The sequence below is a fragment of the Zophobas morio genome, unplaced genomic scaffold (genome assembly GCF_036711695.1).
Source record: "Zophobas morio isolate AGI-343-1 ecotype UQ-CSIRO unplaced genomic scaffold, CSIRO_AGI_Zmor_V1 ptg000040l, whole genome shotgun sequence".
NCBI lineage: Eukaryota > Metazoa > Arthropoda > Insecta > Coleoptera > Tenebrionidae > Zophobas > Zophobas morio.
The window spans coordinates 3,952,169-3,974,249 of record NW_026972145.1 but is presented as its reverse complement, the minus strand read 5'-3'; the positions used below and the strand labels follow the sequence as shown (position 1 = coordinate 3,974,249).

General features: G+C 31.7%; 1 protein-coding gene across 2 annotated transcripts in view; it reads left to right on the top strand.

Annotated features, from left to right (window-relative positions):
* LOC135140655 (43 kDa receptor-associated protein of the synapse homolog) overlaps window positions 1-22,081 on the top strand; it is a 62,975-nt gene that overhangs the window by 19,380 nt on the left and 21,514 nt on the right. For both annotated transcript variants that reach the window (XM_064071296.1, XM_064071295.1), the window contains exon 4: window positions 13,685-13,807. In XM_064071296.1, the coding sequence (XP_063927366.1) occupies window positions 13,685-13,807 (123 nt within the window). The remainder of the gene's footprint in view (window positions 1-13,684; window positions 13,808-22,081) is intronic.

The following is a 22,081-nucleotide window of genomic DNA, read 5'->3' as shown; positions in this document are numbered from 1 at the left end:
TTCTGGATTGCGAATTCTATAGGTGTATAAATTTTGAAAATTCACAGCTTGAGGATATTAGGAATCACCGAATTAGAACTTCATGACTCTGGATTTCGAGTATCATGACTTTTGGATTCAGAATATCAAGATCAATACTTCAAAAAAATCACAATTTCAAGATTATGATTTGTGATTGCGTGTTTTAGGATTCATGGTTTTTGGAATTATGATTCTAAAATTTCTTGATTTCGTATTCTGGACTGACAATTTCGGCATTTGAAATTTGAAGATTTTAGTATTCTGGAATCCGGATTCACAGTTTTAGGACTTCAGGAATGTGATTTGCAGGTTCCGTAATTTCATGTTTTAGAACATCAAAGTGCAGGGTTTAAGGGACTAAGATTTCAAGATTAAAAATTTCTTGATTTTATATTTCTGGATTGTGGGTTCTATAGGTGTTTAAATTTTGAAAATCGGCAGCTTGAGGATCTCAGAAGTCACCGATTTAGGATTACATGACTACGGATTTCTGGTTTCATAATTTTAGTATTAAGAATGTCAAAATCAAAATTTCAAAATTCACAATTTCAAGATTATGATTTGTGATTCGGTGTTTTAGGATTCAGGGTTTCTGGAATTATGATTCTAAAATTCCTTGATTTCGTATTCTGGACTGACAATTTCGGCATTTGAAATTTCGAGATCCATGATTAGAAGATTTTAGTATTCTGTAATCCGGATTCACGGTTTTAGGACTTCAGGAATGTGATTTGCAGATTCCGGAATTTCAAGTATTAGAACGTCAAAGTGCAGGATTTAAGGGACTAAGATTTCAAGATTAAAAATCTCTTGATTTTATATTTCTGGATTGTGGGTTCCATTTTTGTTTAAATTTTGAAAATCCGCAGCTTGAGGATCTCAGAAGTCACCCATTTAGGATTACATGACTACGGATTTCGGGTTTCATAATTTTAGTATTATAAGAATGTCAAAATCAAAATTTCAAAATTCACAATTTCAAGATTATGATTTGCGATTCGGTGTTTTAGGATTCAGGGTTTCTGCAATTATGATTCTAAAATTTCTTGATTTCGTCTTCTGGACTGACAATTTCGGCATTTGAAATTTCGAGATCCATGATTTGAAGATTTTAGTATTCTGGAATCCGGATTCACAGTTTTAGGACTTCAGGAACGTGATTCGCAGGTTCCGTAATTTCAGGTTTTAGAACGTCAAAGTGCAGGGTTTAAGGCACTAAGATTTCAAGATTAAAAATTTCTTGATTTTATATTTCTGGATTGGGGGTTCCATAGGTGTTTAAATTTTGAAAATCCGCAGCTTGAGGATCTCAAAAGTCACCGATTTAGGATTACATGACTACAGATTTCGGGTTTCATAATTTTAGTATTGAAAATGTCAAAATCAAAATTTCAAAATTCACAATTTCAACTTTATGATTTGTGATTCGGTGTTTTAGGATTCACAGTTTTTGGAATTATCGATTCCAGAATTTTATGATTTCGCATTTCTGTCTTGAGAATTTCGGCATTCGACGTTTCAAGATCCATGACTTAGAGATTTTACTAGTCTGAATTCTGGATTCAAAGTTTTAGGACTTCAGGACTTTGATTTTCGAAATTCTTAATTTCAAGTTTTAAAACATCAAAGTGCGCGATTTAAGGAACTGAAATCTCAAAATTAAGAAACTCATGATGTTGGATTTCTGGTTTGCGGGTTCCCGTATTTCAGTTTTGAAAAACCACAGCTTGAGTATTTCAGGAATCACAGATTTAGGATTTCATGACTGTAGATTTCGGCTATCATAATTTTAGGCTTCAGAATATCAATATCAGAATTTCAGAATTCAGAATTTCAAAATTATGATTTAGGATTCGACGTTTTAGGATTCAGGGTTTTTGGAAATATGGATTCCAGAATTTCATGATTTCGTATTTCTGGCTTGAGAATTTCGGAATTTAGCATTTCAAGGTCCATGAATTTCGGGTTCAAAGTTTTAGGACTTCAGGGTTTTGATTTTCGGAATTCTTAAATTACAAGTTTTAGGACATTAAAGTGGGCAACTCAAGGGACTGAGATCTCAATATTAAAATATTGAAAAATTCAGGAATTTAGGATTTCATGACTGTGGATTTCGGGTATCATAATTTTAGGATTCGGAATACCAAGATCGGGATCTGAAAATTCAGAATTTCAAGATTACGATTTGTGATTCGGGTTTTAGGATTCAAGGTTTTTGGAATTATGGATTCCAGAATTTCGTGATTTCGTATTTCCGGTTTGAGAATTTCGGCACTTGAAATATCAAGCGACATGATTTGAAGATTTTATTATTCCGAATTCCAGATTCACAGTTTTAGGTTTTCGGGACTGCCATCTTCGGATTTCATAATTTCGACTTTTAGAACATCAAAATTAGGACTCTGAAGATTTTGTATTTCTGGATTCTAGTGTTTAATTTTTTGAAAATTTTCAATTTAATGGTTTAGGAATCACTAATTTAGGATTTCATGGCTGGATTTCGGGATTTAAAATGCCAAGATCAGGATTTGAAAATTCAGATTTCCAAGATTACGATTTGTGATTCGGGTTTTAGGATTCAGGGTTTTTGGAAGTATGAATTCCAGAATTTCGTGATTTCGTATTTTCGGCTTAAGAATTTCGGCATTTGGAATTTCCAGATTCATGATTCTATTCTGAATTCCAGATTGACAGTTTTGAGTCTTCAGGATTGTGATTTTCGGGTTTCGTAATTTCAAGTTTTAGAAAGTCAAAATTAAGATTCTGATGATTTTGTATTTCTGGATTCTGGGTTCTAGTGTTTAAGTTTCGAAAATCTACAGTTGAGTGTTTTAGGAATCACAGGTTTAGGATTTCATGACTGTGGATTTGGGGTTTCATAATTTTAGGATTCAGAATGTCAAGATCGGGATTTAAAAATTCAGAATTCCTAGATTACAATTTATGATTCAGGTTTTAGGATTCAGGATTTTTGGAATTATGGATTTGCGGGTTCGAGTATTTACATTTCGAAAATCTACAATTGAGTGTTTTAGGAATCACAGGTTTAGGATTTCATGACTGTGGATTTGGGATATCATAATTTTAGGATTCAGAATGTCAAGGTCGGGATTTGAAAATTCAGAATTCCTAGGTTACGATTTGAGATCAAATCCGTAATTCCAAAAACCCTGAATCCTAAACCGCTGAATCACAAATGGTAATCTAGGCATTCTGAATTTCCAAGTCCCGATCTTGACATTCTGAATCCTAAAATTATGTTTCCCAAAATCAACTGTCATGAAATCCTAAATCTGTGATTCCTAAAACACTCGGTTCAAGTGTTTAAATTTTGAAAATCCACAACTGAGTGTTTTAGGAATCACAGATTTAGGATTTCATGACTGTTGATTTGGGGTATCATATTTTTAGGATTCAGAATGTCAAGATCGTGATTTGAAAATTTAGAATTTCGGCATTTGAAATTTCAACTTACATGACTTGAGGAGTTTAGTATTCTGGATTCCGGATTCACACTTTTAGGACTTCAGGAATGTGATTTTCGGATTCCGTAATTTCGAGTTTTAGAACGTCAAAGTGCAGCATTTAAGGGACTAAGATTTCAAGATTAAAAATCTCATGATTTTCTATTTCTGAATTGCGAATTCTGTAGGTGTATAAATTTTGAAAATCCACAGTTTGAGGAAATTAGGTATCACCGAATTAGGATTTCATGAGTATGGATTTCGGGTATCATAATTTTAGGATTCAGAATGTCAAGATCGAGATTTCAAAAAATTCACAATTTCAAGATTATGATTTGTGATTCGGTGTTTTAGGATTCATGGTTTTTGGAATTATGACACTAAAATTGTAGTTGTAGGACTGTGATTTTAGGTTTCGTAATTTCTAGTTTTAGAACGTCAAATTTTGGAATTTAAGGGACTGAGATTTGAAGATTAAGAATCTCATGATTTTGAAATTTTGGATTACTTTCTGGTTTTTAAATTTTGAAAATCCATAACTTGAAAAATTCAGGAATCACAGATTTAGGATTTCGTAAGTACGGATTTCGGGTATCATCATTTTACTAATCAGAATGTCAAGATCAGGATTTCAAAATTCCCAATTTCAAGATTATGATTGGCGATTCGGCGTTTTAGGATCCAGTATTTTCGTAATAATGGATTCCAGAATTTCATAATTTCGTATTTCTCGTTTGATAATTTTGACATTTGAAACGTCAAAATCCATGATCGTGGATTCCGAATTAACAGTTTTAGGATTTCAGGACTGTGATTTTAGGACTTCAGGATTATGACTTTTAGGTTTCCTAATTTCAAGTTTTAGAACGTCAAATTATGGGATTTTTAAGGGGCTGAAATTTCAAGATTAAGAATCTCATGATTTTGAAATTTTGAAATTTTGGATTGCGGATTCAGGTCTTTAAATTTTGAATGTCCATAACTTGAAAAATTCAGGAGTCACAGATTTAGGATTTTATGAGTGCGGAATTCGGAGATCATAACTTTAGGATTCAGAATGTCAAGATAAGTATTTCAAAATTCCCAATTTCAAGATTATGATTGGCGATTCGGCGTTTTAGGATCCAGTATTTTCGGAATAATGGACTCCAGAATTTCATAATTTCGTATTTCTCTTTTGATAATTTTGACATTTGAAACTTCAAAATCTATGATCGTGGATTCCGAATTCACAGTTTTAGGATTTCAGGACTGTGATTTTAGGACTTCAGGATTATGATTTTTAGGTTTCCTAATTTCAAGTTTTAGAACGTCAAATTATGGATTTTTTTAAGAGACTGAGATTTCAAGATTAAGAATCTCATGATTTCGAAATTTCGAAATTTTGGATTGCGGGTTCAGGTCCTTACATTTTGAAAGTCCATAACTTGAAAAATTCAGGAATCACAGATTTAGGATTTCATGAGTGCGGAATTCGGAGAACATAATTTTAGGATTCAGAATGTCAAGATCAGGATTTCAAAATTCCCAATTTCAAGATTATGATTGGCGATTCGGCGTTTTAGGATCCAGTATTTTCGGAATAATGGACTCCAGAATTTCATAATTTCGTATTTCTCGTTTGATAATTTTGACATTTGAAACTTCAAAATCCATGATCGTGGATTCCGAATTCACAATTTTAGGATTTCATGACTGTGAATTTTGGGATTTAGAATGCCAAGATCAGGATTTGAAAATTCAAAATTCCGAGATTACAATTTGTGATTCAGTTTTTTCGGATTCAGGGTTTTTGGTAATATGAATGCCAAAATTTCTTCATTTCGTGTTTTTGGGTTGAGAATTTCGGTATTTGAAATTTCAAGATTCATAACTTGAAGATTTTACTATTCCGAATTCCGGATTCACTGTTTTAGGTTTCCAGGGCTGCCATTTTCGGATTTCGTATTTTCGACTTTTAGAACGTCAAAATTAGGAATCTGAAGTTTTTTATTTCTGGATGCAAGATTCTAGTGTTTAAATTTTGAAAATCCTCAATTCAATGGTTTAGGAATCACAAATTTAGGACTTCATGACTGTGAATTTTGGGATTTAGAATGCCAAGATCAGGATTTGAAAATTCAAAATTCCAAGATTACGATTTGTGATTCAGTTTTTTCGGTTTCAGGGTTTTTTGAAATATGAATTCCAAAATTTCCTGATTTCGTATTTCTGTGTTGAGAATTTCGGTATTTGAAATTTCAAGATTCATGGCTTGAAGATTTTATTATTCTGAATTCCAGATTCACAGTTTTAGGTCTTCAGGATTGTGATCTTCGGATTTCGTAATTTCGACTTTTAGAACGTCAAAATTAGAATCTGAAGTTTTTTTATTTCTGGATGCAAGATTCTAGTGTTTAAATTTTGAAAATCCTCAATTCAATGGTTTAGGAATCACAAATTTAGGACTTCATGACTGTGAATTTTGGGATTTAGAATGCCAAGATCAGGATTTGAAAATTCAAAATTCCAAGATTACGATTTGTGATTCAGTTTTTTCGGATTCAGGATTTTTGGAAATATGAGTTTCAAAATTTCCTGATTTCGTATTTCTGGGTTGAGAATTTCGGTATTTGAAATTTCAAGATTCATGACTTGAAGATTTTATTATTCTGAATTCCAGATTCACGGTTTTAGGTCTTCAGGATTGTGATTTTCGGATTTCGTAATTTCGACTTTTAGAACGTCAAAATTAGAAATCTGAAGATTTTGTATTTCTGGATGCAAGATTCTAGTGTTTAAATTTTGAAAATCCTCAATTCAATGGTTTAGGAATCACAAATTTAGGATTTCATGACTGTGAATTTTGGGATTTAGAATGCCAAGATCAGGATTTGAAAATACAAAATTCCAAGATTACGATTTGTGATTCAGTTTTTTCGGATTCTGGGTTTTTGGAAATATGAATTCCAAAATTTCCTGATTTCGTATTTTTGGGTTGAGAATTTCGGTATTTGAGATTTCAAGATTCATAACTTGAAGATTTTATTATTCTGAATTCCAGATTCACAGTTTTAGGTCTTCAGGATTGTGATTTTCGGGTTTCGTAATTTCAAGTTTTAGAACGTCGAAATTAAGAATCTGATGTTTTTGTATTTCTGGATTCCAGGTTCTAGTGTTTAAATTTTGAAAATCCAAAATTGAGTGTTTTAGGAATAACAGATTTAGGACATGACGTCCTAAATCCTCGGGTCTCATAATTTTATGTTTCAAAATGTCAAGATCGTGATTTGAAAATTTGGAATTCCAAGATTACGAATTGTGATTCAGGTTTTAGAATTCAGGATTTTTGGAATTATGGGTTTGCGTGTTCGAGTGTTTAAATTTTGAAAATCTACAATTGAGTGTTTTAGGAATCACAGGTTTCATGACTGTGGATTTGGGGTATCATAATTTTAGGATTCAGAATGTCACGATCGGGATTTGAAAATTCAGAATTCCTAGAGTCGGAATTTAAAATTTCAAGGTTCATGACTTGAAGATTTTACTATTCTAAGTTTTGAAGGTTAAAAACCTCTTGATTTTCTATTTCTGGATTGCGAATTCTATAGGTGTATAAATTTTGAAAATTCACAGCTTGAGGATATTAGGAATCACCGAATTAGAATTTCATGACTCATGATATTTCAAAAAAATCACAATTTTTCACAGGAATGTGATTTACAGGTTCCGTAATTTCAAGTTTTAGAACGTCAAAGTGCAGGATTTAAGGGACTAAGATTTCAAGATTAAAAATCTCTTGATTTTATATTTCTGGATTGTGGGTTCCATAGGTGTTTAAATTTTGAAAATCCGCAGCTTGAGGATCTCAGAAGTCACCGATTTAGGATTACATGACTACGGATTTCGGGTTTCATAATTTTAGTATTGAGAATGTCAAAATCAAAATTTCAAAATTCACAATTTCATGTTTATGATTTGTGATTCGGTGTTTTAGGATTCACAGTTTTTGGAATTATCGATTCCAGAATTTTATAATTTCGCATTTCTGTCTTGAGAATTTCGGCATTCGACGTTTCAAGATCCATGACTTAGAGATTTTACTAGCCTGAATTCTGGATTCAAAGTTTTAGGACTTCAGGACTTTAATTTTCGAAATTCTTAATTTCAAGTTTTAAAACATCAAAGTGCGCGATTTAAGGAACTGAAATCTCAAAATTAAGAAACTCATGATGTTGTATTTCTGGTTTGCGGGTTCCAGTATTTCAGTTTTGAAAAACCACAGCTTGAGTATTTCAGGAATCACAGATTTAGGATTTCATGACTGTAGATTTCGGCTATCATAATTTTAGGCTTCAGAATATCAATATCAGAATTTCAGAATTCAGAATTTCAAAATTATGATTTAGGATTGGACGTTTTAGGATTCAGGGTTTTTGGAAATATGGATTCCAGAATTTCATGATTTCGTATTTCTGGCTTGAGAATTTCGGAATTTAGCATTTCAAGGTCCATGAATTTCGGGTTCAAAGTTTTAGGACTTCAGGGTTTTGATTTTCGGAATTCTTAAATTACAAGTTTTAGGACATTAAAGTGGGCAACTCAAGGGACTGAGATCTCGATATTAAAATATTGAAAAATTCAGGAATTTAGGATTTCATGACTGTGGATTTCGGGTATCATAATTTTAGGATTCGGAATACCAAGATCGGGATTTGAAAATTCAGAATTTCAAGATTACGATTTGTGATTCGGGTTTTAGGATTCAAGGTTTTTGGAATTATGGATTCCAGAATTTCGTGATTTCGTATTTCCGGTTTGAGAATTTCGGCACTTGAAATATCAAGAGACATGATTTTAAGATTTTATTATTCCGAATTCCAGGTTCACAGTTTTAGGTTTTCGGGACTGCCATCTTCGGATTTCATAATTTCGACTTTTACAACATCAAAATTAGGACTCTGAAGATTTTGTATTTCTGGATTATAGATTCTAGTGTTTAATTTTTTGAAAATTTTCAATTTAATGGTTTAGGAATCACTAATTTAGGATTTCATGGTTGGATTTCGGGATTTAAAATGCCAAGATCAGGATTTGAAAATTCAGATTTCCAAGATTACGATTTGTGATTCGGGCTTTAGGATTCAGGGTTTTTGGAAGTATGAATTCCAGAATTTCGTGATTTCGTATTTTCGGCTTAAGAATTTCGGCATTTGGAATTTCCAGATTCATGATTTTATTCTGAATTCCAGATTGACAGTTTTGAGTCTTCAGGATTGTGATTTTCGGGTTTCGTAATTTCAAGTTTTAGAAAGTCAAAATTAAGAATCTGATGATTTTGTATTTCTGGATTCTGGGTTCTAGTGTTTAAGTTTCGAAAATCTACAGTTGAGTGTTTTAGGAATCACAGGTTTAGGATTTCATGACTGTGGATTTGGGGTTTCATAATTTTAGGATTCAGAATGTCAAGATCGGGATTTAAAAATTCAGAATTCCTAGATTACAATTTATGATTCAGGTTTTAGGATTCAGGATTTTTGGAATTATGGATTTGCGGGTTCGAGTATTTACATTTCGAAAATCTACAATTGAGTGTTTTAGGAATCACAGGTTTAGGATTTCATGACTGTGGATTTGGGATATCATAATTTTAGGATTCAGAATGTCAAGGTCGGGATTTGAAAATTCAGAATTCCTAGGTTACGATTTGAGATCAAATCCGTAATTCCAAAAACCCTGAATCCTAAACCGCTGAATCACAAATGGTAATCTAGGCATTCTGAATTTCCAAGTCCCGATCTTGACATTCTGAATCCTAAAATTATGTTTCCCAAAATCAACTGTCATGAAATCCTAAATCTGTGATTCCTAAAACACTCGGTTCAAGTGTTTAAATTTTGAAAATCCACAACTGAGTGTTTTAGGAATCACAGATTTAGGATTTCATGACTGTTGATTTGGGGTATCATATTTTTAGGATTCAGAATGTCAAGATCGTGATTTGAAAATTTAGAATTTCGGCATTTGAAATTTCAACTTACATGACTTGAGGAGTTTAGTATTCTGGATTCCGGATTCACACTTTTAGGACTTCAGGAATGTGATTTTCGGATTCCGTAATTTCGAGTTTTAGAACGTCAAAGTGCAGCATTTAAGGGACTAAGATTTCAAGATTAAAAATCTCATGATTTTCTATTTCTGAATTGCGAATTCTGTAGGTGTATAAATTTTGAAAATCCACAGTTTGAGGAAATTAGGTATCACCGAATTAGGATTTCATGAGTATGGATTTCGGGTATCATAATTTTAGGATTCAGAATGTCAAGATCGAGATTTCAAAAAATTCACAATTTCAAGATTATGATTTGTGATTCGGTGTTTTAGGATTCATGGTTTTTGGAATTATGACACTAAAATTGTAGTTGTAGGACTGTGATTTTAGGTTTCGTAATTTCTAGTTTTAGAACGTCAAATTTTGGAATTTAAGGGACTGAGATTTGAAGATTAAGAATCTCATGATTTTGAAATTTTGGATTACTTTCTGGTTTTTAAATTTTGAAAATCCATAACTTGAAAAATTCAGGAATCACAGATTTAGGATTTCGTAAGTACGGATTTCGGGTATCATCATTTTACTAATCAGAATGTCAAGATCAGGATTTCAAAATTCCCAATTTCAAGATTATGATTGGCGATTCGGCGTTTTAGGATCCAGTATTTTCGGAATAACGGATTCAAGAATTTCATAATTTCGTATTTCTCGTTTGATAATTTTGGCATTTGAAACTTCAAAATCCATGATCGTGGATTTCGAATTCACACTTTTAGGATTTCAGGACTGTGATTTTAGGACTTCAGGATTATGATTTTTAGGTTTCCTAATTTCAAGTTTTAGAACGTCAAACTATGGGATTTTTAAGGGGCTGAAATTTCAAGATTAAGAATCTCATGATTTTGAAATTTTGAAATTTTGGATTCCGGGTTCAGGTCTTTAAATTTTGAAAGTCCATAACTTGAAAAATTCAGGAATCACAGATTTAGGATTTCATGAGTGCGGAATTCGGAGATCATAATTTTAGGATTCAGAATGTCACGATCAGGATTTCAAAATTCCCAATTTCAAAATTATGATTGGCGATTCGGCGTTTTAGGATCCAGTATTTTCGGAATAATGGATACCAGAATTTCATAATTTCGTATTTCTCGTTTGATAATTTTGAGATTTGAAACTTCAAAATCCATGATCGTGGATTCCGAATTCACAGTTTTAGGATTTCAGGACTGTGATTTTAGGACTTCAGGATTATGATTTTTAGGTTTCCTAATTTCAAGTTTTAGAACGTCAAATTATGGGATTTTTCATGGGGCTGAGATTTCAAGATTAAGAATCTCATGATTTTGAAATTTTGGATTGCGGTTCCAAGTCTTTCAATTTTGAAAATCCATAACTTGAAAAATTCAGTAATCACAGATTTAGGATTTCATGAGCGCGGAATTCGGAGATCATAATTTTAGGATTCAGAATGCCAAGATGAAGATTTCAAAATTCCCAATTTCAAGATTATGATTGGCGATTCGGCGTTTTAGGATCCAGTATTTTCGGAATAATGGATTCCAGAATTTCATAATTTCGTATTTCTCGCTTGATAATTTTGACATTTGAAATTTCAAAATCCATGACTTGAAGTTTTTATTATCGTGGCTTCCGAATTCACTGTTTTAGGACTTCTAGATTGTGATTTTTAAAACTTTAGGACTGTGATTTTTGGGTTTCGTAATTTCAAGGTTTAGAACGTCAAATTATGGGATTTAAGGGACTGAGATTTCAAGGTTAAGAATCTCATGATTGTGTAAGTTTAGATCACGACTTCTAGTGTCTAAATTTTGAAAATCCACGACTTGAAAATTTCAGAAAATATAGATTTCGGATTTCATGTCTATGGATTTCGAGTATTATAATTTTTCAAAAGTGAGTGTTTTAAGAACCACAGATTTAGGCTTTCCTAGATTACGATTTGAGATTCAGCGTTTTAGGATTCAGAGTTTTTTGGAACTATGAATTCCAAAATTTTGTGATTTCGTATTTTTGGCTTGAGAATTTTAAGATTCATCATTTGAATATTTTACTATTCTGAATTTCAGATTCACAAATGAGATATCCTCTAAGAAAAGAGAGGGTGGGTGGGTGGGGCTAGTACCTGCTGAGATAAGACTAATTTTGGCAAATCACATACCTTCCAAGAAAACGGAGGGTGGGTGGGCGGGGCTAGGACTTGCTCAGATAAGACTGATTTTGGCAAATCACATACCTTCCAAGAAAACAGAGGGTGGGTGGGCGGGGCAAGTTCCTGTTAAAATAAGACTGATTTTGGCAAATCACATACCTTCCCAGAAAACAGAGGGTGGGTGGGCGGGGCTAGTACATGCTAAGAAAAACTGGTTTTGGCAAATGAATTCCAGATTCACAGTTCTTCATTGTATGTTTTCAACACTCGTTCTTCCCTCAAAAAAATTTTTGATTTCGCAAATATTCCGAGAAATTTACTTTGAACTTGTTTTCACGTCTTCGGCTCGGGAAAATTAGTTACCGCTGCTGTTTTCGTCCCCGATGGATAGAATTTACAATCTACCAACTACAGGCCAAAGATTCCCAGTTAAAACATCGTGACGCCGTTTCGCCTTCACCCTTTTATACTTTTTCAATCTTCTTGTTCAAGTTAGAGTCACACAACTTTTCGCCTTTATGCTCTAACAAGTTCCTTTTCAAGTCTTCTGGCGCTAATGTTTAAAGAAACCAACTCCGACCGCACACTCTCAACAATAACAAACACACTTCCACAAAACAACAATATCGGTGTTTATTTTCCGAACTTTGTACTTCAGCTCGGTTGGTCAATTACGAGGGCGTGGCTAAGCACAGATGACCCGCTCTCCCCTTTTTATCCCGAACTAATTAGCTACAGCAATTTTTTTAATTACCAACCGAATTAAGAAAAACTCGTTTATAGTAATAATGAAATTTCAACCTCCCGAGCCATTTAATTCGCTCAGACGCACTCAATCATCGAATCGTTTTTGCGAAATCATCCAAACCCTTAATTTTATTCAACAAGAAAGCGGAATCTGTCAATCCCGCACTTCCGAACCTTGCATCTGACACAGGAAATATTTCCCAATTAAATCCGGCGCTCCTTGAGCCCTCGATTGGATGAACTCTTCAATAATTATCCTTCACTTCCCACCCTCACTACTTATTTAGATTAATTCGCGCAATTCGGGGCGCTGATGGAGCGGCATTAATAATTCCAATTAATTCGCTTAAGCACGTCGGGGATTAGCGCGAAAAATCGCGCGTTGGCATCCCCTCCGCAAACCCGTGACGTCACTCCGAAAATCATCCGACGCAACGTCACTCTGTTTACACAGTATTAAAAAAGACAGAGCATGCGGGAGCCTGGAAGGTGCGCTCGAAGTCTTAATTCCTCTCGATTCGTTGAACCGGAAGAATTTTTAAGGGTGTTTGTTCGAGTCGCTGCCGTAAAAAGGGGAAAAATTGAAAGTTTATGTTTGTTTTTCCAATAAATCGCTCGTTCGGGCCGGGCTGATACCCCGGAACGGGAATGGGTATTTAAATTTTATGGAGCCGGAGGTTTTACAACCGTGTCACTTTGTACTAAAAACGCCGAACTAGAGAGCCGATTACTTCGCCGAAAATATTAATACCGGCTGGAAGTTCATCATCGACGCTCGCCGGCTTCTTGAGGACCTCTGGGAGTTTTTATGTGCCCGAGGTCGGGACGATTTTTTCCGTACACGACATTAAACTCGAATCCCGATGGATGGATTCCGGAGTTGATTCGCACGGAATTCTTCCGGGCGACCGGACCGCGGCTCTTTTTGTTCGTGATGATGCCGCTCTAAACGGCCCGGAATTAGGGTTATTGCGATGTAGCGGCGAGGAAGAAGTAGTTGGACGCTTTGGAGGATTTATGGAGTCACCGGACCGGAGTTTGAGTAAATTTTTATTAATTTCAAATTTAACATCCCTTAAAAGAAATCTCCAACTACTTACAATATCATCTCCTCATCTGCAATGCAAATCTCCCTAACAAAGCCGGTAGTCCACCCCTGATGCAATAAAGACGGGCTCGAGCCTCGTCGTTTTGTCCAGACACCGAAATGCCCTTTTTCTCCCTTTAAACGAGTCTTTTGCCTTGCAGGGACGCCCTGGAGTACGCCCACAGGCAGTTGTTCATCAGCGAGGAGCTCGACAACCCCAACATGCGGGCGGAGTCCTACCTGAGTCTGGCGAGGGCGCACCAGCGTCTAGGAGGGCTGGAGAGGTATGCAGGCGTGTTTAACGTGTGGCCTGCTTACAGGCGCATTGTCGTACGGTTGTTTGCCTATGCAGACGGCGCTCCGGAAAGTTTTAATTGGGTATCGGGGAATGCGGCAGGGGCGCGAGGTTAATTGATTAGGGTGTTTTTGCGGGGCGGTAATTAGCGGATTAATGGGGAAAGTTTGCGAGATGGATGCGGCGGCAGGTGGCGGCGAAGCTGACTTGAAATGTACCGCGTGATCATGTGGATTCGTTTTGTTTAGTCTCTGGAATCAATATATTTTTTTTTATTTCTAAAATTATCAGGTCTCCAAGATTTATAAAATAATAATTAGTGTAAGTTTTATAATCTTTGGCCTTTTGGAATTTCTCTAGAACCTTTAGAATCTTTCAAGTATTCGAAACAGAATTTTAGCTTTTGACCCCTTAGAGTCCTTAGAGTCTTTAGACTCTTTAGAGCCTTTCCAATCTATGGAAATTTTGAACACTTTAGGAATTACTAGGAGTTCCATGAAGCCTAAAATTTCTGCAATTTATAGAATCATTAGTACCCACAGGTTCTTTAAAATTTTTAAGATTTTGTTGGATCTTTTTTATATTTGGAACATTAGAACTTTAGTTTATTTAGAATCTTAAGTGTCTTTACAATTCGCAGTTTCTAGTGTATGTAATACGTGAAAGCTTTTATACTTTTTGAATTTTTCAAACCACTTTGGAATCTTTAGAATCTCTAGAATCTAGAATCACTAGAATTTCTATAATCTTTAGAGCTTTCAGATTTTCGTTATTTTTAGATACTTCAGTATCACTGGAATTTTAAATATTTTATCATCTTTCCAATTTTTGAATATTTGGAATCTGCGGAATCTTCGGAATTTTTGGAATCCCTGAAATAATCCCTGACTGTTTTCATTTTTTAGTTTTTCAATTTGTCTATTTTTCAAGGTTTCGATTTTTCGAGTTGACTTATTTGATTTTTTGATTTTTCGATTTTTCAATTTTTCAATTCTTAAAATTTTTCAGGTTTTGGATATTTCAATTTTGGGATTTTTCAGTTTTTCTTTCATTTTTCAATTTTTGGAAATTTCAGTTTTGGAATTTTTCACTTTAGTTATTATTCAATTTTTCGATTTTACAATGTCTCAATTTTTCATTTTCACAATGTTTCAGTTTTGTGTTTTTCCAATTTGTCTCCTCTTCAATTTAACGATTTTGAAATATTTGGTTTTTGCATTCTTTCAAATTTGACTTTTATAAACTCTCAGTTTTTTATTTTTCATTTCTTCAATTCTTCAGTTTTTAAGTTTTTAGATTTATGATTTTTGAATTTTTCAGTGTTTTAAGGTTTTCTCAGTTTTTGGTTATTTCATTTAGAGATTTTCAGGTTTTCCATTCTTCAGTTTTGGGTTTTTCAGATTATTTATTATTCAATTTTTCGATTTGACAATTTCTGTTTTTCTTCAATTTCTTGAGTTTCAATTTTTTGATTTCTGAATTTTTTCCATTTCTTGATTTTCCTTTACGTTTTTTCAATTTTTCTCTTCAATTTTACTATTTTTAAATACCTCGGTTTTTCAATTTTTCAATTTTTGACTTTTCTAAATTCTCAATTTTTCGATTTTTCAATTAATCGATGTTTTGAATTTCCCATTTCCTGACTCTCGACTGTTTCGATTTTCCAGTTCATCAATTCAATTTTTCGATTTTACAGGTTTTTGATTTTCAATTTTTCGACTTCACTTTTTTGATTTTTCGATTCCTCAAATTTTCAATTTTTTAGATTTTCAGTTTTGGAATTTCGATTCTTCGACTTTTCGATTTTTGACTTCTGGATTTTTCGATTTCTAAAATTTTAGGTTTTTCGATTCCTCGATTTTTCATTTTAGTTCTTCAATAATGAACATTTTTTAGTTTTCGAATTTTTCAAATGTTTCGATTTCTTAATCTTTCGATTTTTCGATTTACCGGTTCTAGATTTTTCAAGTTTTCAAATTTGACTTTTACAAACTAAATTTTTTGATTTTTCAATTAATCGATGTTTTGATTTTCCCATTTCCTGACTTTCGACTGTTCCGATTTTCCAGTTCATCAATTCAATTTTTCGATTTTACACGTTTTTGATTTTCAATTTTTCGACTTCACTTTTTGATTTTTCGATTTCTCAAAATTTCAGTTTTTTAGATTTTCAGTTTTGGAATTTCGATTCTTCGACTTTTCGATTTTTGACTTCTGGATTTTTCGATTTTTAAAATTTTAGGTTTTTCGATTCCTCGATTTTTCATTTTAGTTCTTCAATAATGAACATTTTTTAGTTTTCGAATTTTTCAAATGTTTCGAATTCTTAATCCTTCGATTTTTCGATTTACCGGTTCTACATTTTTCAATTTTTCAAATTTGACTTTTACAAACAAAATTTTTTGATTTCTCAATTAATCGATGTTTTGATTTTCCCATTTCCTGACTTTCGACTGTTCCGATTTTCCAGTTCATCAATTCAATTTTTCGATTTTACAGGTTTTTGATTTTCAATTTTTCGACTTCACTTTTTGATTTTTCGATGTCTCAAAATTTCAGTTTTTTAGATTTTCAGTTTTGGAATTTCGATTCTTCGACTTTTCGATTTTTGACTTCTGGATTTTTCGATTTCTAAAATTTTAGGTTTTTCGATTCCTCGATTTTTCATTTTAGTTCTTCAATAATGAACATTTTTTAGTTTTCGAATTTTTCAAATGTTTCGAATTCTTAATCCTTCGATTTTTCGATTTACCGGTTCTAGATTTTTCAATTTTTCAAATTTGAATTTTACAAACTCAATTTTTCGATTTCTCAATTAATCGATACTCTGATTTTCCCATTTCCTGACTTTCGGCTGTTCCGATTTTCCAGTTCATCAATTCAATTTTTCGATTTTACACGTTTTTGATTTTCAATTTTTCGACATCACTTTTTGATTTTTCGATTTCTCAAAATTTCAGTTTTTTAGATTTTCAGTTTTGGAATTTCGATTCTTCGACTTTTCGATTTTTGACTTCTGGATTTTTCGATTTCTAAAATTTTAGGTTTTTCGATTCCTCGATTTTTCATTTTAGTTCTTCAATAATGAACATTTTTTAGTTTTCGAATTTTTCAAATGTTTCGATTTCTTAATCTTTCGATTTTTCGATTTACCGGTTCTAGATTTTTCAATTTTTCAAATTTGACTTTTACAAACTAAATTTTTTGATTTTTCAATTAATCGATGTTTTGATTTTCCCATTTCCTGACTTTCGACTGTTCCGATTTTCCAGTTCATCAATTCAATTTTTCGATTTTACACGTTTTTGATTTTCAATTTTTCGACTTCACTTTTTGATTTTTCGATTTCTCAAAATTTCAGTTTTTTAGATTTTCAGTTTTGGAATTTCGATTCTTCGACTTTTCGATTTTTGACTTCTGGATTTTTCGATTTCTAAAATTTTAGGTTTTTCGATTCCTCGATTTTTCATTTTAGTTCTTCAATAATGAACATTTTTTAGTTTTCGAATTTTTCAAATGTTTCGAATTCTTAATCCTTCGATTTTTCGATTTACCGGTTCTAGATTTTTCAATTTTTCAAATTTGAATTTTACAAACTCAATTTTTCGATACTCTGATTTTCCCATTTCCTGACTTTCGACTGTTCCGATTTTCCAGTTCATCAATTCAATTTTTCGATTTTACACGTTTTTGATTTTCAATTTTTCGACATCACTTTTTGATTTTTCGATTTCTCAAAATTTCAGTTTTTTAGATTTTCAGTTTTGGAATTTCGATTCTTCGACTTTTCGATTTTTGACTTCTGGATTTTTCGATTTCTAAAATTTTAGGTTTTTCGATTCCTCGATTTTTCATTTTAGTTCTTCAATAATGAACATTTTTTAGTTTTCGAATTTTTCAAATGTTTCGATTTCTTAATCTTTCGATTTTTCGATTTACCGGTTCTAGATTTTTCAATTTTTCAAATTTGACTTTTACAAACTAAATTTTTTGATTTTTCAATTAATCGATGTTTTGATTTTCCCATTTCCTGACTCTCGACTGTTCCGATTTTCCAGTTCATCAATTCAATTTTTCGATTTTACAGGTTTTTAATTTTCAATTTTTCGACTTCACTTTTTGATTTTTCGATGTCTCAAAATTTCAGTTTTTTAGATTTTCAGTTTTGGAATTTCGATTCTTCGACTTTTCGATTTTTGACTTCTGGATTTTTCGATTTCTAAAATTTTAGGTTTTTCGATTCCTCGATTTTTCATTTTAGTTCTACAATAATGAACATTTTTTAGTTTTCGAATTTTTCAAATGTTTCGATTTCTTAATCTTTCGATTTTTCAATTTACCGGTTCTACATTTTTCAATTTTTCAAATTTGACTTTTACAAACTAAATTTTTTGATTTCTCAATTAATCGATGTTTTGATTTTCCCATTTCCTGACTTTCGACTGTTCCGATTTTCCAGTTCATCAATTCAATTTTTCGATTTTACAGGTTTTTGATTTTCAATTTTTCGACTTCACTTTTTGATTTTTCGATTTCTCAAAATTTCAGTTTTTTAGATTTTCAGTTTTGGAATTTCGATTCTTCGCCTTTTCGATTTTTGACTTCTGGATTTTTCGATTTTTAAAATTTTAGGTTTTTCGATTCCTCGATTTTTCATTTTAGTTCTTCAATAATGAACATTTTTTAGTTTTCGAATTTTTCAAATGTTTCGAATTCTTAATCCTTCGATTTTTCGATTTACCGGTTCTAGATTTTTCAATTTTTCAAATTTGAATTTTACAAACTCAATTTTTCGATTTCTCAATTAATCGATACTCTGATTTTCCCATTTCCTGACTTTCGACTGTTCCGATTTTCCAGTTCATCAATTCAATTTTTCGATTTTACACGTTTTTGATTTTCAATTTTTCGACATCACTTTTTGATTTTTCGATTTCTCAAAATTTCAGTTTTTTAGATTTTCAGTTTTGGAATTTCGATTCTTCGACTTTTCGATTTTTGACTTCTGGATTTTTCGATTTCTAAAATTTTAGGTTTTTCGATTCCTCGATTTTTCATTTTAGTTCTTCAATAATGAACATTTTTTAGTTTTCGAATTTTTCAAATGTTTCGATTTCTTAATCTTTCGATTTTTCGATTTACCGGTTCTAGATTTTTCAATTTTTCAAATTTGACTTTTACAAACTAAATTTTTTGATTTTTCAATTAATCGATGTTTTGATTTTCCCATTTCCTGACTCTCGACTGTTCCAATTTTCCAGTTCATCAATTCAATTTTTCGATTTTACACGTTTTTGATTTTCAATTTTTCGACATCACTTTTTGATTTTTCGATTTCTCAAAATTTCAGTTTTTTAGATTTTCAGTTTTGGAATTTCGATTCTTCGACTTTTCGATTTTTGACTTCTGGATTTTTCGATTTCTAAAATTTTAGGTTTTTCGATTCCTCGATTTTTCATTTTAGTTCTTCAATAATGAACATTTTTTAGTTTTCGAATTTTTCAAATGTTTCGATTTCTTAATCTTTCGATTTTTCGATTTACCGGTTCTAGATTTTTCAATTTTTCAAATTTGACTTTTACAAACTAAATTTTTTGATTTTTCAATTAATCGATGTTTTGATTTTCCCATTTCCTGACTCTCGACTGTTCCAATTTTCCAGTTCATCAATTCAATTTTTCGATTTTACACGTTTTTGATTTTCAATTTTTCGACTTCACTTTTTGATTTTTCGATTTCTCAAAATTTCAGTTTTTTAGATTTTCAGTTTTGGAATTTCGATTCTTCGACTTTTCGATTTTTGACTTCTGGATTTTTCGATTTCTAAAATTTTAGGTTTTTCGATTCCTCGATTTTTCATTTTAGTTCTACAATAATGAACATTTTTTAGTTTTCGAATTTTTCAAATGTTTCGATTTCTTAATCTTTCGATTTTTCAATTTACTGGTTCTACATTTTTCAATTTTTCAAATTTGACTTTTACAAACTAAATTTTTTGATTTCTCAATTAATCGATGTTTTGATTTTCCCATTTCCTGACTTTCGACTGTTCCGATTTTCCAGTTCATCAATTCAATTTTTCGATTTTACACGTTTTTGATTTTCAATTTTTCGACTTCACTTTTTGATTTTTCGATTTCTCAAAATTTCAGTTTTTTAGATTTTCAGTTTTGGAATTTCGATTCTTCGACTTTTCGATTTTTGACTTCTGGATTTTTCGATTTCTAAAATTTTAGGTTTTTCGATTCCTCGATTTTTCATTTTAGTTCTTCAATAATGAACATTTTTTAGTTTTCGAATTTTTCAAATGTTTCGATTTCTTAATCCTTCGATTTTTCGATTTACCGGTTCTAGATTTTTCAATTTTTCAAATTTGAATTTTACAAACTCAATTTTTCGATTTCTCAATTAATCGATACTTTGATTTTCCCATTTCATGACTTTCGAGTGTTTCGATTTTCCTGTTCCTCAATTCTTTAATTTTTCGAGTTTCTGATTTTTAAATTTTTCTACTTTTTTTAAGGTGTCAATTCTTGGAATTCAGTTTTTTGATTTTTCGTTTTCTTAATTTTCCAATATTTTAGATTCTCGGTTTTTGGGTATTTCATTCGATGTGTCGATTTTTTAACTTTTCGAATTTTTAATTTTTTGATATTTCAATTTTTCAATTTTTCGAATTTTTCAAATGTTTCGTTTTCTTAATCTCTAGATTTTTAGACTTCCCTGTTTTAGATTTTCTGTTTTTCAATTGTTCGTTTTTCAGATATTCAAATTTTTAATTTTTCATTTTTTAAATTTTCATATTTTTCAATAATCTGATTTCCCGATTTATCGAAATTTTGAGTGTTCAGTTCCTCAATTTATCAGTTTTTTAATTTGTCACTTTTCGATTTTTATTTTTTCGCTTTTAGATTTTTTGATTTTCCAATTTTTCAACTTTTAACTATTCGTTTTTTCGATTTTGGCCTATTTCGGTTTCTCAATTTTTCGAGTTTTCGAGTTTTCGACTTTATGACTTTTCGATTCCTCGGTCTTTTAATCTTCCGATTTCTCAATATTTTGGTAAAATTGCAAAATTCAAAAATCTAAAATTTAAAGAAATGAAAAATTGAGAGATTGAAAATCGAGAAACTAAAGTTTGAAAAAATGTCTAAAATTTTTTTTTAATTCCAATTAGGTAGAGTTTTCAATTTTATTAATTTTTGCAACTTTCTGGTTTGCAATTTCTCTCGTTTAATTTTTTTTTCGAATTTTTTGGGTGTTCAATGTTCTGATTTTATAATTTTCCTCTTTTTCGGTGTGAAAATTTTCAACTTTTAGGTTTGTTCAATTTATAATTTGCAAATTTTTTCAGTTAGTCAGTCAGTCAATCAATCATTAAATCAGTCTTCAGTCAGTCAGCCTGTAAGTCGCTAAGGCACTGACTCAGTCACTAATTCCGTGAGTCAAGGAATCACTAAGTCACTAATTCAGTGAGTCAATAAGTCACTGGGTCACTAAATCAGTAAATCACAGAGTCAATAAGTCACTAAATACATAACTAACTAATTTGTTAAGTCACTGGATCAGCGGATCACTAAATCACTTTGCCAAGAAGTCACTTAGTCACTAAGTCATTGGTAAGTCAATAAATAAGTTAATAATTCACTAAACTGCTACGTCATTAAGTCACGGAGACACTAAATCGCTAAGTCACTTCCTCACGAGATAATTGAGTCACTACGTCACTCGTTCGCTAAGTCACTAATAGTCCTGTCATTAAATCAGTAAGTCTGGAAGTCACTGAGTCGCTAAAGCACTGAGTCAATCAGTCAATCACTGAGTTACTAAGTCAGTCAGTCAGTCAGTCAGTCAGTCAATAAGTTACTAAGTCAATCAATCAGTCACTAAGTCACTTCGTTACTAATTCAAATGTCTAAAAATTATAAAAACGAAAAATTGTAAAATAAAAATTTACAAACATCGAACAATGGAACTGAAAAATCGAAAAATGGCAAAATTAAAAAATCAAAAAAATGAAGAAATGAAAAATCGTAAAATTAACAAAGGAGAACCTAAAAAGTGAAAAAGTATATAAAAATTATAAAAAGAACAATTACAAAATAAAAATTAAGAACCTAAAAAATCAAAAAATAACAACTTAAAATGCGACAAACTGTAAAATTAAAAATTTGATAATTGAAAAACCCAAACAATTTCAAAAATCGCAAAATTAAAGAAACAAATTAAAAAATCGATTTCTCAACTTTTTTAGTTTTCATTT